At 34.6% G+C, this 14,957-nt stretch overlaps 1 protein-coding gene across 1 annotated transcript; it reads right to left on the bottom strand.

Moving 5' to 3' along the window:
• Window positions 1-6,198: 6,198 nt before the first annotated feature.
• Window positions 6,199-14,256, bottom strand: LOC147549591 (rab GTPase-activating protein 22-like). The gene is made up of 11 exons (XM_086669577.1): window positions 13,798-14,256; window positions 12,875-12,970; window positions 11,958-12,061; window positions 11,138-11,436; window positions 10,037-10,159; window positions 9,408-9,496; window positions 8,675-8,780; window positions 7,721-7,818; window positions 7,073-7,327; window positions 6,849-6,932; window positions 6,199-6,501 (listed from the first exon to the last, which is right to left on the bottom strand). Exons 1-11 carry the CDS (start codon window positions 13,885-13,887, stop codon window positions 6,484-6,486), a joined length of 1,362 nt encoding a protein of 453 aa, XP_086525703.1. The 5' UTR covers window positions 13,888-14,256; the 3' UTR covers window positions 6,199-6,483.
• Window positions 14,257-14,957: the final 701 nt, after the last annotated feature.

The following is a 14,957-nucleotide window of genomic DNA, read 5'->3' as shown; positions in this document are numbered from 1 at the left end:
AAATAATGATGAATTTAACAAGCATTGATTTTACAACACTTTTTTTTATGGGGACATTGAAACCCATACGGAGGCTAAAAAACACAAAAGATTAAATGCGAGTGTAATACTTAACGCGAAACCGTTTATGTAAAGAACTTAAGTCGGATTGTTTAATAAAAAAGATAATTGGTATTACGGAGTTCTTTGCAAAACACGTATCATTCAGTATAATGAAAGTCATTCTCTAACAGTATAAAATGATGGGCTCCATTTGCGGCTACAGAATTTTAAAATTGTTTTTGAATTCAATTCTGCTATGCTTAAGATAATTGTACATTTGGGATATTGGGATTATCTTGTTTCAAAATAACATATGTTAAAGAGAGACTTTTCACCTTTTTATGCATCTATCATGAATTTGCAGAAACATTACAAGAATAGAAGATTCAAATTTCATTATGAACTGAGTCTGCTGGTAGTGGAACGAAATAATAAAACTTTATTGAAATACTACAAAATTCGTCCAACCGGATATACCACTTTTCTGAGACTTATTCTGCTTCCATCTTTCCTTAGAGAAGTTGCAAGAATCAAAATTAATAAGTCAAAATGTTATTTGTCCGCTGATTTGTTTGCCAAATTCATAGGATAATTGTATAATATCTTGTTTTTTTCACTAGACAGCAAATGCTCAAGTCAAAATGATATTTGGTCGTTAATGTGTTTGACAAGTGCACAAAGGTAAGATTTAGGACATATTATTTTTTCGACAAGGCAAAATGGAAAGTGCACATTAAAAATGTTATCTTGTTCAATGCTAAATGTAAAATAATTGTTGGGAGAGGAATCCGAATTACAAAATTTGTTAATAATCCTTTGGCTTATAACGTAAGCGGTTTCATTGTTCAAGCAAAATTCTTATTGTAGTTAACAAAAACTAATACATTAAACAATGACGAAACTTTAAAACCAAAACCAAAACTTTAAACCAAAACCAAACTTGACCAGAGTTGAATATGTTTTTCTCATGCAAGTATGAAACTACCATGATCAATTTCAGTTTTGCTCTACACAATGTTCTAACGACATTTTCATTGACGTGATATTCAAGATTTCACACCAGGGTCAAATTCAACATCTGATAGAAATGTCGCCTCTTTCGGTTGAAATTGTACTCCTGGATTCGTCGAGAAAGCAAATAGTATTATGCTAAAAGCAATGCATCTTTCATGAAAAAACAAAATATATTGGTTTTGCCAACAATTTAGTTTCTAAAAACTAATGTCACCCGAAAAACAAAAGTTGATGAGAGAAAAAACTAAAAAAAACAGATCATACCTGTACTTTTTAATTTTCAAAAAAAATTATAAACCTCAAACTAACAACCTAATATCTAATGAGAATGCGTTACTCCACCACCCTTTGGTGCAGTTGTTGGACACTCCCTCTTAAGCGCATGAGGTCGTGAGATCAAGTCTTGATGTATTGCATATTGTAACCATGATGTATCAATGTCATTCAAATGTAATGACTCTTGGAGTTTAATCTCAAAAAAAAAATGAAAATGCATTAACAACCAGATCAAAAATAGATTTAAAGTAAAGAAAAACATATCCTGAAAGTACAAAAAATATTTTTAAAACTATACAAATCAGAACTAGAGTTTCAAAAACAAGATTTGTAGATTGGCGAACCAAAAAACATTAAAGTTGCTTAAACCACCATGTTTATTGTTGCTTCAACTAAAAACACAAAGTAAGATATGAGCAAAACCAAAACATGAAACCAAATTGAGAAGATGAATGAATATAAAAAGAAAATGTGAAATCCAATTTGATGTAAGTGAGACAGAAGAGGAAAAGATATGTCTTGAACTGGGCAAATGAAGATGGTGAGATATTTATGGAAGGTTATAAGAGGATTTATGAGAAACAAATGGGATTATTATTGTGATGCAGGCGCATAACACGTGGGCCCACGTCCACGCGTGCCCACGTCCCGGTCGGCCACAATAGTGGTCTTAGTTAGTTTAGGATTAGGAAATTACCTTATGTTGGTATTTCTATTATTTAGGAGTTTCAATGTTTTAAGTATCTTTAATATTTAGGAATCCTAGTTTGAGCCTATCTAGGAAAGTCTATTATCCTATAAAAGGAGGTCTAGACTATTTTGATATACACATTGAAGAGAAAAACCATTGACGTTAATTAAGTTTTAGTTTATTTATCGTTTTCTTTACCGTTCTTCGTTTATTTTATTGTTTTTATTTTAATTCCGCTGCGTCTACATCAAGTGGTATTCATCTATGGATACATCTCCTCTTGAATGTTGGAAATTTTTTCCACGTTTATCTTGGGATCCTATTCGAGATACATAACTCAATTTTATATTGATCGAGAAGATGAAAGAAAAATTCATCAAATTTCTAAAATTCCACTCTTCGAAGGTCAATTTCATATAAATTTCTGGATTCAACACATGGAAGATTGGTTCAGAAATCAAGACGTTCCCGACGAAGATAAGGTTTTTTTGATTGAGCAATATATGTCCGAAAGAATCTATGAACAATATAATGCCCTGCAATGGAGACTTATTGATCAAGGAAAATCGATCATTGATGATTAGGATACACTGAAAAGTATTTTCAGGTATGGTTTTCTTCCTCTCGATGAATGTTTGTCATGTGTAGAAACAAAAATTGAATTGAGAAGACAGTTCTCCGAAGTTACTTCTATCACTAAGATCGATGATATTGAAGGAGAAGTTCAGGAAAAAAGGAACAAAATTCAGTGAATGGCGGAGGAGGAAGAAGGAAGTAATTTTCCTTCATCAAATCTAAATCCTAGTCGAGATACGAAACATCAATGTCTGACCAAATTTTATGATTCATATGACATTCCGAGAGACGACATCCTTGTTTCGAATCATAAAATTTTATCGCATCAATTATGTCTCACATCACCTCCGTACTCTTATACACCACCACCGTACTCACCACCATATTCACCATCACCTCCATCTTCTTATTATACACCACCACCGTACTATTATTATTCACAACCTCTTATTTCCATTAACCATGAAGAAGTAATAAAAGAAGAAAAAGAAGAGTTTGAACAAGTTGACGAAGTTGATTACAAAGAAGTTGTAGTTAAAGAAGAAGAAGAACAAAAAGTTGAAAAAGATGATTCCAACTATAAAGAAGTACTAACAGTGATTCCATTGATATTAAATATGAAGATCACAACGAAGTTGAAACTGAAGAAGATGAATATTCCCCAACAATAGAAGAAGATGATTTTGATTTTATTTGGGATCCAGGAGCTTTGACAGTTTCGACTCCCCATGATCAAATAAACCTTCATTCATTATCATGGGAGAAATCTATTTCGTATTCAAATTATAGTAGTACCCCATGATCTTCCAATAAACGATCACAACTTGATAATGCTACCACTTTTACGAGGTTTAAAGGCAAAATTTCACAAGATAACAGGTATTGGGGAGCTCAACTATATGCAGATAATCAACTAATTTGGCTTGAGACGTTAGCAGATAATGAAGAATTTCGCTATGATCAGGCGCATAACACGTGGGCCCACTCCACGCGTGCCCACGTCCCGGTCGGCCACAATAGTGGTCCTAGTTAGTTTAGGATTAGGAAATTACCTTATGTTGGTATTTCTATTATTTAGGAGTTTCAATGTTTTAAGTATCTTTAATATTTAGGAATCCTAGTTTGAGTCTATCTAGGAAAGTCTATTATCCTATAAAAGGAGGTCTAGACTATTTTGATATACACATTGAAGAGAAAAACCATTGAAGTTAATTAAGTTTTAGTTTATTTATCGTTTTCTTTACCGTTCTTCGTTTATTTTATTGTTCTTATTTTAATTCCGCTGCGTCTACATCATATTGAAAAATAGTTTAGAGACAAAAAATATACTCCAATAATAATCCCATTTGTTTCTCATATGTTGATAAACTATGTCGTCATTTTATCCAATTTGGCTCATAACCCTTGTTGTTAGGGGTCAACATCAGTTCTGTAAGGGATTCTTTAAGCATGTCCGTAATACGATCCAAAGGGGTCGATTGTTGTAGATCTCGATTAGAACCAAACTATGCATGAACTGGTAAATTCGGTTGGATAATCGAACTAAAAGTTAAAATTTTACTATGAACAAAATTTTGAGTTTACGACTTTAAAACTTGCTAAAGTTAGTATGGCATCACAAACCATTAAATCTACATGTACGTAATTAATCCGACATAGTTTATCAACATTCGAGGAATTAGATAAAATGACGACAAACAGTTGAATCTCCATCATCCATCATTCCCAATCATATATATTTTTATATAATATACTGATCAAAGATTATAATAAATGATTTGGTTCAATTATTTTAGTTATCTGTCAAACAAATCCATAGACGAGCTGAATCCTTCGGTTTTGACCTTTTATGTCCGGATTAATCCAGCTAACCATTGAATCAGTCCCCAAACCGCTCAAATCCGTTTGGGTCGGATTGGTTTGGTCGGTTCGGATACTAAATGTACACCCCTACTTGTTGTAATGGCTCCTCCTCCGAATTGAGTATGCTCATCTCCATGAAAGGATGGTACTAAACCGTGAGATAACGGTTTTGGTGTGTAAGTCTTAAGTTGTGTTTGCTCGTAGAATATGAATGTGATTGCCAAAAACTATAGCGTCAATTCTGTCTTGGCCTCCAATTTTTTAACAACTCACTGTTTTGACCCCTGTAAGTGTCCGTCAGTTCGATTTTCTCCCGAGGACTAGAAAATTTTCAACCTTTTCCGGAAGTGCCCTTGGGGACCAAAATGAAATTAATTTTCAAAAACTGTATAAACATTAAAGCCCCCTAGCCTCTCCCTCTCTCATTTATTTCATCACATCTCTCTTCCACTTCACCCCTCTCGCCATCCCATCATCTTCTCCGATGAAGGTCGTCGGGCGGCTAATTTTCCAACGACCTTCAAACATAAAAAAAATTTAATTTTTTTCTTCTTCCCCTCTCTTCTTCTTTTCTTCTTTTCTCCTTTCTTTTCATCTCTTTCTCTACCCTCTCTCTTCACTCTCACAGTCCAGCGAAGGGGATCTCTCTACTCTCACAGTCCAGCGAGGGGGAGGATCCCCTACGCCGGACGTCTAGTTTCTGGATCATCATCTGGATCTAAAGTTCCAAGTCTAGACGTCTGGTGAAGCGGATCCTCCCCTTTGCTGGACTATGAGAGTAAAGAGTGGGAGAGGGTAGAGAAGAGATGAAAAGAAACGGTAAAAAAAAGTAAGAAGAATACGTAAATGAAGAAGTAGGAAGAAGAAGAGAGAGGAAGAAAAAGGAAAAAAAAATGTTTGAAGGTCGTCGAAAAATTAACCCGCAGGCGAACTTCATCAGAGAAGATGATGCGGTGGCCAAAGAGATGAAGTGGAGGAGAGAGGTGATAAAATGGAGAGAGAGAGAGAGAGATGAGGAGCTTTATTGTGTTTTTTAAGATTTAAAAATTAATTTCACTTTAGCTCCGAGTGATACTTCTGGAAAAAATTGAAATTTTTTGACCCTTGGGAGCCCCTACTTAGCGTTCCACTTGTGATCCTGGATGCAGTGGAGGATTTTGAGAAATGCGCCTGAATGTTCCCCCTCCCTCCATAGGACTCATACTTATCTTTCCCCGCCTCGCCCGTATTCAAGCCGAGGACCAATTTGAGGTCTAGGTGGATATAATACAAGCGATGGCTGTTCTTGATCCCCGAGGCGATTGGATGGGACGGGGGGCGCTGGAGTTGAAAAATAAAAAGGACCAAGGTACCCCGGAGGAAATAGGATTCAAACGACTGGTGCTCCAAATTAAACTGCAAGGCACTTATAGGGCCAAAACAATGAGTTGGTTACAAATTGGAGACTAAAACGGAATTAACCCAAAACTATATGCCAAAATGGTGTGTGGTAGAAGAATGCATTAGAAATCTTATTCCTGGAAGAAAAAGTGTTTAGACACAATCTCAAATCCCATGGCGAATGAGTTTCTTGCTAATCAAATTATCTACAAACAAAATCAATCTCGACCAATCTTATTCGCAACTAATTCAAGCAATAAAGGTATTGCTATTTATATGAATCACATTCATTTCTTGTGCACGAAACGCGATCTTGGAAGGAATTATATTGAACCCACACAAAAAGAATACCAAAATGAGAGTATAGATTCGTCTTCATTTCTTTTAATCAAGTAATCAACCCTTATAAATTACAAACATCAATACAAGAATTGGTAATAAAAATTCGTAACAAGAAAAATTACAACAGGGTTTTAAATATACAAACGTAGAATGAGGATAAATTTAACCACACTATAAGCTTCCTCTGAGCTGAACTATATAATTGATTATTCTTTGTCCAACAAACTGCCTATTAGCATCAGACAAACTCATTATTGGAGGAAAAATTTGGAGTCGTCTTCGATGATTTGTTTCAGGTGTCAAGTTTTATTCTTTGCCTGCGCGTGAAATCATAATTTATAATAGTCAGAATAGGACTCATCTAATTGTACCCTTAGGTATCTGAACCCGAATGACTTAAATGTTGCGTATTGTATGGAACTTCCAATCTTGCAAACTCTAAAGTAAAGTAGACTACATTTTATATCAAGTCGAATCTTTGTCTCAATTAACTATAATATTTAGTTCAATACGCGTTTTTAAGAATCTGACTTAGGCGCGTAAAACCGAACATCACCTCTGTGTCAAGAAACTGAAAAGCCTTTTCTAGAAAAATGTACTTATAATGTGAAGATAAACACCATAAGCTTAATTTACGAAAAGGCAAACGAGCTAGATAGCGTACCTTCTTTAAATACTTCTTATGAAGCTTCATTGCCCCGGTGCAAGCTTTTTTGGCATCTAGATTTCCAGTAATATCGTTCAATATCTGAAGTAAGACACACCAAGGGATCAAAAAACTAAAGAGAGAAGAAAAAAGTATAAAGTTTTAGATGTTACGAGATTTAGTTTTTGGCAAGTTCGAAGGGATTATACTGAAAAAGACAGTTTGAACAATTTAGGCCTTACCTTGACAACGTCATCCAAACCTTTTGCTTCTGTCAATAGTTTTGTGCTTTTCTCCTTCAGGACGCTAGCAACAAGAAAAACCGAAATAGGAACTGGACCTTCTTCTCCATCTTTTGCTCCATTCTTCATATTTTCTCTCTCAAACTTCCCGAATTGACGTGATGACCTTGGTTTTCCTTTAGATCCACTAGTAGAAGATTCGGGTTCTTCATACAGCGCAAACAGATCTGGGTCGTATTCCAAGGCCCACATCATCTACTCAAGTAAATAAAATGTTTTAGATTTGTAGTGCGTAAATTGCATATTTGAGCAGTCTTAACATACGAAATCATCTTTGACAAAATGTTAGATTTGATGTGTTTTTTCCATTGTTAGACTATGATGAAATCCACATTGTTACTGATTGCTACATTAGCCCCTTTAATTGCGTAATAGTTAAACGGAAATATTCGAACAGAACCCTGGTCTCTCCAGTGGAGAGACGTACATGTTTCCATTCAATCAAAGTGAGCTTCACTTAGTTGGATAATAGTTAAACATGAATATTACTTTAGAGTCACAAGTAATGCCAAAAAGTAGGATATTGCAAATGAAACATAATTTCTGAGACAAAAGGAGATGAGATAATTAAAGTTTGTTGAAATATACCTCCCAAAGATACAATGAATCACCAAATGAGAATTCTCGACGAAATAAGACCATAAGCATACGAAATGCGAAAAGATAGTCACCTCCCCCTAGCGTCTCTGTGCTCCAAGGTCAGAATCGATATGATTAGTAATTACTAATTAGTATGTCTTATGGTAGAAACATACAGGCATTAAAATTATAATCTGAAGTTCATTATCCATTTCCTTAGAATGTAGTAAAACCTCATATGATGTTCATACAGTTGATAGTATCACAAGGTATAAATGTTCCCTACAAAACTGTTTTTTTTTTTTGAGAAATCGACTACGATCTACATTAGTCGATGATGTGCAATAAGGTAATTTATAATTAGGCTCTGCTTGGTATATGCGGAAGTTTTGCAAATTTTTTACATTCTTTTTGTGCCTCGGTGATGTGAAATGCTACCACATAGACCAATTTCGTGTCAGCCTAATGAGTTTGGCAAAACAGAGTTTGATTTTTTTAGCCATTATTATGCCTATAAGAATTTCAAACTCAATTTTGTCAAATTCATGTGGGATAACTAGACATTGGTCCTATGATAGCACTTACACAAGTACTACCTAGCGAAAGGATAAGCAGAAATTGGTCTCATTTGTGCGTCAATAATTCAGATTCATGTGTCAAGACTAGCTCTGAGTGAGTGGATTGTGAAAAGGAAATTCTATGCCAACTTCACAAGATTAGAGAACGATAATGCTCATGATTATAATGGTCCAAAAGGGAGAAAGCTAAACAACAATCAGAATAAGAAATCACGTCATAACATTCTCGGAGCCATCTTTCAAATATTGGGGTCATACCGTTTAGATGCGATGAGTAATCATGTACATAGTGTAGAGTACTAAAAGATACTAGGAATCTGAAACTGTCTAATCTGGAAAACCATGCGCCAATGCTGGCACAAGCAAAAGGATAAGCAAATAGTACCTAGGTGTTGATGAAGCTTTGGATCAAGAACTTGTGTAACTGCTGCCAGATTAGTAAGTTGCGTCTCTACTCCAACAGAGCTATCTGTACATCTGAAGTTTCCTCTCTTTATACGAAAGGAGATAAAATTGCAGCTTTAGATTGATTCGAGAAGATAAAAGTAGAAAATAACAAACAAACAGATGAAACTGCACAGGAAGGAATAGATAAATTCCTTCATGTTTGTGAAAATCTTTCGATGTAAGCAGACATCTTATCAAGAATGAGAAGATGGATCATCACCATGTGAATGATGAGCAATGAGTTTGTCAGCACTTTTAAATCCTTTGGCAGAAATAATTGGTAGTCTGATTACACTTTTGCATCTGGATAAAGGTGGGCAAGGTCCATAGCCTATGTTGCATTCATGCGCACCTTGATGCAAAAGGGTCCTATAGCTTATTAATAAGGAACTTGTAACTTACAAGTCCATGAAGTAATGAGTTTAATTACTAAACTTATTAGAAGGTAGCCTCTATGAGCACCTTGATGTAAAAGGGTCCTACATCTTATTAATAAGGAGAAAGTAATTTCAAATAGAAAGAGGTTTCAAATATGTTAATTTAGAAATGTAGAGAGTTAGAGACGACTAATGTTCTAGAGCGCAAGTGTTCACATTTTCGGTCCTACTAAAGAACTTGAAACAACTACTAGATTTTTAAGCTAGCAACATTCTTTATGATTAAAAACTTACCAATTTGCGCATCAAGCGCTCAAAGCACCAGAATGCATCTGCTTCATCTTCAAGAAGGATAATCATGGGAGAGCAGAGATCACTCATTCCTGCTCACAATATTTTTAGAGTTAAGCACTGCACAGCAAATAATAAGCACAGAAATATTATAAAACTTTGGCTAAGAAGAAAAAGCAAACTAATGTAGGGCTAGAGTCTGCAGTTTAAAACTCGAGAATCCCCTCAAAACCCGGTTCTGGATAGTAGTGGACAATCACGGGTAAAAGTACATTGTATTTCTTAGACAATTTTACTGGTGGATTGGTTTTTAAAAATTGGGCATGGAGGGTGTCAGGGTGACCAACATGACACGGGAACTTCCATTTTTTATCTACTGCACACAATGCTGGAATCGGAAGTTGCAGACTCAATGATATATGGACATGTATAGATAATAGACCTCATTTATATCAACTTAATACATTTAATGTAATGGTTAAGCAAGGATTGGAGCGATGATATTATAGTTCCTGAAACTTGAAAGAATGTCTATCAGAGGGTTATCCGAAGAACAAAATACTTGCGGACTGCTTACAGGTTTGAGGTCAACCATTACCATCATCTAGAAAACTATGATTTTGACTTCTTACCTTGACAATAGCCGACATCCTTATCTATCCAGGCATAAACTGCTAGAATATCCCAAAGCTTTGATAAATGTTCTTGCTTCTCGTAAAAGACTAGTGTCCTGTCAGTGCGAACCACATCGAGACCTACCATAAATATCAATGCATCTATAAAAGGTTACAACTACTTCAGGAAATTTTATAAGTTCATTATATCACCACAAAATTTGATTTTGTTTCACAAAATAAGAAAACACTACTGGATTCAGAAGTGATTAATTAAAAAACCATCCATCAGTATAAACATAGTCATAGCAAAAGGAGGCATATCTCCATGTCAAACAGCTAACTTTAAGATAATGTATAGATGGATAAAGAGTCTCTATTTGACGTACCGTACAATTAATTTTGTTTGTTATCAGACCAAAATAATCAAATCATACCGATCTTACTTAAAAAAGCGCCAGTCAGGACATAAAAATTTCCGTTGAAACATCTTTGATTTGTATAATATGTATGTGAAGAACTCAGTGTCAATGAATGTTAGAAGTCAAACATGGAATGATGTTCATTTTCCCCGTTTCCTTTTCTACATGCTGCAGTAAATATAAAGCTTACTGTGGCTGCATTAGTTGTGCCTCCGTTTCATGACTGGGAATGAAAATCAATAGACAAAATGTGGTACTGCCATCAGTTTCTACAGATCCCTAATGCTTCTATACATATCTTGTGATACCGTACCTCCCCAAAAAATGTTGTACTTCACAGCATTTTAACTATCCCTTTCTGCGGATGTAACAAGACTAGTATATAATAGAATATTGTACTCCATCACATGGGTAGGTGTACCTCAACAGTATCAAAGTAGTAACGGGATGAGACTACGATATTCGACAGTCGACATGCTGTCATGCTGTAAACCTGTTTTTTCAGTGACTTTACTTGATATACCTCTATCGTGTCTTTGGGCCAAGTGTTAAAGAGAACCAGAAAGAAGTATTATGAAGAGCATTGGTAACGTCCTGAAGTTTGTTAGCTTATCATAGGATATTTAAATAACAAAAGGAAATGACGATCAAATTTTAATTTTACAATTACTAGCACCATTTTTAGATATAAAATTACCGATTTGATGTAGAGTAAGCTTCCACTGAATTACTTTCTTGTCCAGAGGAACATGCTTCTTGCAGCTTTCGTCCCCTTGTGGTGCACTTGAAGAAACATTTGATGCGTTGTCACATGAATTGGTGCCATTTTCTCGTTGATTAGATTTAAATCCTCTGTCTGGATTTGCTTCCAAAATATTCAAGGGATCTTGAAGAGGCTCTCCGTCTTCACTGATTAAGGGTGCAGTGATAATCCTGCCACTGCCAACCACAGAATCCATTTGCCTGCAGATTTCTTTCCATGTGGCATATTGCGCCCTGAAGTAAATAGCATTGGCGTTGGTCATTTCTCAATAAGTGAGAATTTAGATAAGATCCCCTAAATTAGCTGCAAATTTTGTTCTTCAAGAATGAATTCCGTTCTTTTTATTAAGGGTTCATTACTTTACCCCTTTTAAAACTGATACATATTATTTGTTTGATTAGCTTAGCAACAAATCTAGTAGTTTTAAGCTGAGCTGCTACTCAAGGTGGGCAGGGTCTTTAATTTGAATGTGAGTTCACTAGAGAGCAAGGGAAGAATCATATTATAGGTTTGCTGCAAGAAGTGGAATGTTCTGTCACTTGGAAGTGCATTATCAAATTACAGTTATCTTCAATTACTGTATAACTCCAGTTCAAAAATCATGTTGAACAGCAAATAAATGCATCTCCACCTAAGTATCATAAACCCAGCAGGCCCAGCACATTGTGTTCTAGTCCCAATCATGCACTAATCTCAAGATAACTTTTACACTTACTAGAAACATAATAGCATCCAGGTATGCGGATATAGTTACCTCCGACGTTTTCGTATATCATCTCGATCATCAAATGTACTCCTTGGATCATAGCAACCAAGTAAGAACTCCCAAACTTCTCCTCTTATTGATGGATGTATTCCCTATTTAAGCAAAACATACTGTTTAATACCCAGAAATTAATACACACATGATTCGAACTGATAAACAATTTCACGTATAGCAAGGTAAATTGTTTGTTCTTAAAATAATCAGTATGCTGAATAGTAGGAGAAAAATCTGTAAATGGGTTTTCATCCATTTCCATCATACAGTTTATAAAGTTATTCTGTGAGGAGGAAATGTGGATAATTTGGAGAAGTTCCAAAATCACCCCATAAAAGCTTTTTGACAAACCAAACAAAAAAAAGTTTGACAAAACCCATATATGCTTTTACATAGGAATATGTTTGCTTGTTGCATTTAATAAACTATGTAATGCTACTAAACAGGATTACTTCTCGTAAAATTACTCTATATCACTAAAAAACTATAACACACATGCTGCCTGCTTGTGAGTATAAGAGATCGAAATAAGGAAGAGTTGTTATTTTCTTGAGAAGGCTGCAAATTAAGGTGCAAATACAGCAACTTATTATTCTTATCTATCAATTAATCATATTGAAAAACCAATAACTATTTGCCGGTTTGTTCGAAGTAAGAAGAACCGAAGAAAAAATAAAAATAAGAAACAAAAACAGAAACAAAACCAGATGATGTATATGATGTAATCACTCAAAACAATAACCAACAGTTCAACATTATCTGGCAAAATCCTTTGTGATTCTAGCATTTCCGAATCTGATTATGTGAAGTAGCATCTGGTCACTCATAGTCATTGATAATGGGAGGACTCCTAATTGAATGATAGCGAGTCATAAAGTGGCTTTGCTAAAGAAAATATATGATGTCCTTACCCCACGATGGATTCGGCTAAGTGTTTTGGCTATGTCCAAATGACCCTCAGGACTAAATGCCGCCCGCCATCGCCTTTCACTAAGAGTTTTACCAGCCTGCATAAATAGATCAAACAACAACTATAAAATCTAAACAAAAAAAATTGCTATAAAAGTGACTCCATGATCACACAAAAACTCAGCTATATCGTGTTCAAAACTAAAATGTTGAGTAATGACCCAAGAGAGGGTTCACTTTCAAGTTGAATAATTATGCAACAATACAAGGGCAAAGCATTCATGAATCATGAGCGGCGATCCGACTATACTATGAAAGACACCCAGAAATTTGTGAATGAGGAAAATTAAAGGACAAACATACAGGAAATAAACAAAGGAAAATTGAAGGACAAGTCAAGAGATAAACATCCATTAATTATAGCTCATTATAGGCTTAACTACGAAGTTCCATTCCAAAAACTAAATACAAAAGCACTAGATAACGATAATTGCGAACCTGCGATTGCTAACTTTATAAGGGTTCTTACATATTGTTTTCAATTATAATCTAGAAAAAGTAGATTCTCTACTATAATGGATAAATCCTTTTTCTTTCTATTTTCGACAATTGGAAATGAGAATGTTGGTAAATTGTTTAACCATAAGATTCTATTCTTCCCTGATTCTCCATGTTTAAACTTCATGTTATTGCCAAAATTTCGCAATAATCACAATCTATAAAATCCGATCATTAACTAAAAAGCATTTTTCTCCAGTAAGCTAATGGATTTTGGACCAAACAACCTAATTCACATTCCAGTTACTTTTCACATGAAACAATTTGATCAAAATAGACACTTCTATTCAGAAATTCAGAAAAATCAAAACAAGAACAAATTGATTTTAACACATTTTCAAACAAAAATGAAATGTTAAATTCAAACCTTGATCTTGAACTTAGTCTTCGGAACATCAGTGCATTCAGCACGAACTTCATAGAAAGAATCAGTCGGAGCTCCAGGATCTTTCCACATACCGAATCAATAAAATCCTAATTCCGAACCTAATCCGTATTTTCAATGATTACAGAATCAAAAAGAATACAACAGCAAAATCACGACCTGGATCAACTGAAAAAGACAAACCGTATGAAGATTAGAGAATAGAAACGAGATCTAGATCAGATGATTATGGTAAAATATGAGTATGTATCATAAACCAATCGTGAAACTTTCTCTCTCTAAAAATTTATACTTTCTCTCTCTAGAATGAATTTTTTCTCTGTCTTATTAATTGGTGGAGTTTTGTTTTGTATCAGGTGGTGGTTGTGGTGGTAAGAAGAGTTTTTGGTCTTCCGGTAGTTTATTATTCTTCACGACAAGAAAATGGATCCCGTTAAAAGCGATGGTTTAGAGTTGTGGATATTAACATTTTATCCGGTCAAAGTAAAAGTTTATCAAAGTCAAAGTCTTCTTCCAAATTTGGTTAGATATCTAAAGTTAGAGTATCTCCTTTGTAAAGTCTTGTGTTATATTAAAGAGGTTTCAAGAAATAAAGTTCTATTTGTGGTTAGAAGTGTTGGTGAAAAGTAGATTTTCGGTCTCATATACTGGGCGACCCTAACATCTAGGAAGTTCAAAGCGGATTAAGAACGTAGCCTCTTTCAAATTTGTTTTTAATACTGATCGATTCTACCATAAACTATATATGAAAACACAATAATCTAGTTAGTTAAAATATATACTCAAAATTTAGACAAGTTGTTCCTCATTTAAAACTCGAGTTGGAAAATTCTTGGCCTTTTGTTTTGACACTTTTTTGGTTTTTATCTGACATAATTAGAAATTTACAAAGAAATAATTTAATATGTTTTAACATATTATTGTTTTTTTTTTTTGTTGAAACCATATACTAGTATAGGTGTATCAATGTTTTCTCAGAAGGAATGGTTCACTCTTACCCTACAACTATTTAAATTATATTTTATTTTAACAAAATAGAAAAGTCATAATTGATTTGGTCAAGTAAATTTAGACATTCTTTTTAGTTCAAGTTCATCAACTATAGACATGATGGTTTTCCAAATAAAATATCATAGAACAAA

This window comes from Eschscholzia californica, unplaced genomic scaffold (genome assembly GCF_041429995.1).
Source record: "Eschscholzia californica isolate CP2 unplaced genomic scaffold, dmEscCali1.0.p SCAF_3, whole genome shotgun sequence".
Classification (NCBI taxonomy): Eukaryota; Viridiplantae; Streptophyta; class Magnoliopsida; order Ranunculales; family Papaveraceae; genus Eschscholzia; species Eschscholzia californica.
This window is presented reverse-complemented; position numbering and strand designations above follow the sequence as displayed.

Bases quoted from the DNA above. Each gene is read 5' to 3' on its own strand.
- LOC147549591 (XM_086669577.1), bottom strand. From the start codon at position 13,887: ATGTGGAAAGATCCTGGAGCTCCGACTGATTCTTTCTATGAAGTTCGT. The intron at 9,497-10,036 runs GTAAGAAGTCAA...TATTGTGAGCAG, and splicing joins GGATGTCGGCTATTGTCAAG to GAATGAGTGATCTCTGCTCT. The intron at 7,819-8,674 runs GTACTATTTGCT...CTTGGAGCACAG, and splicing joins AAAGCTTCATCAACACCTAG to AGACGCTAGGGGGAGGTGAC.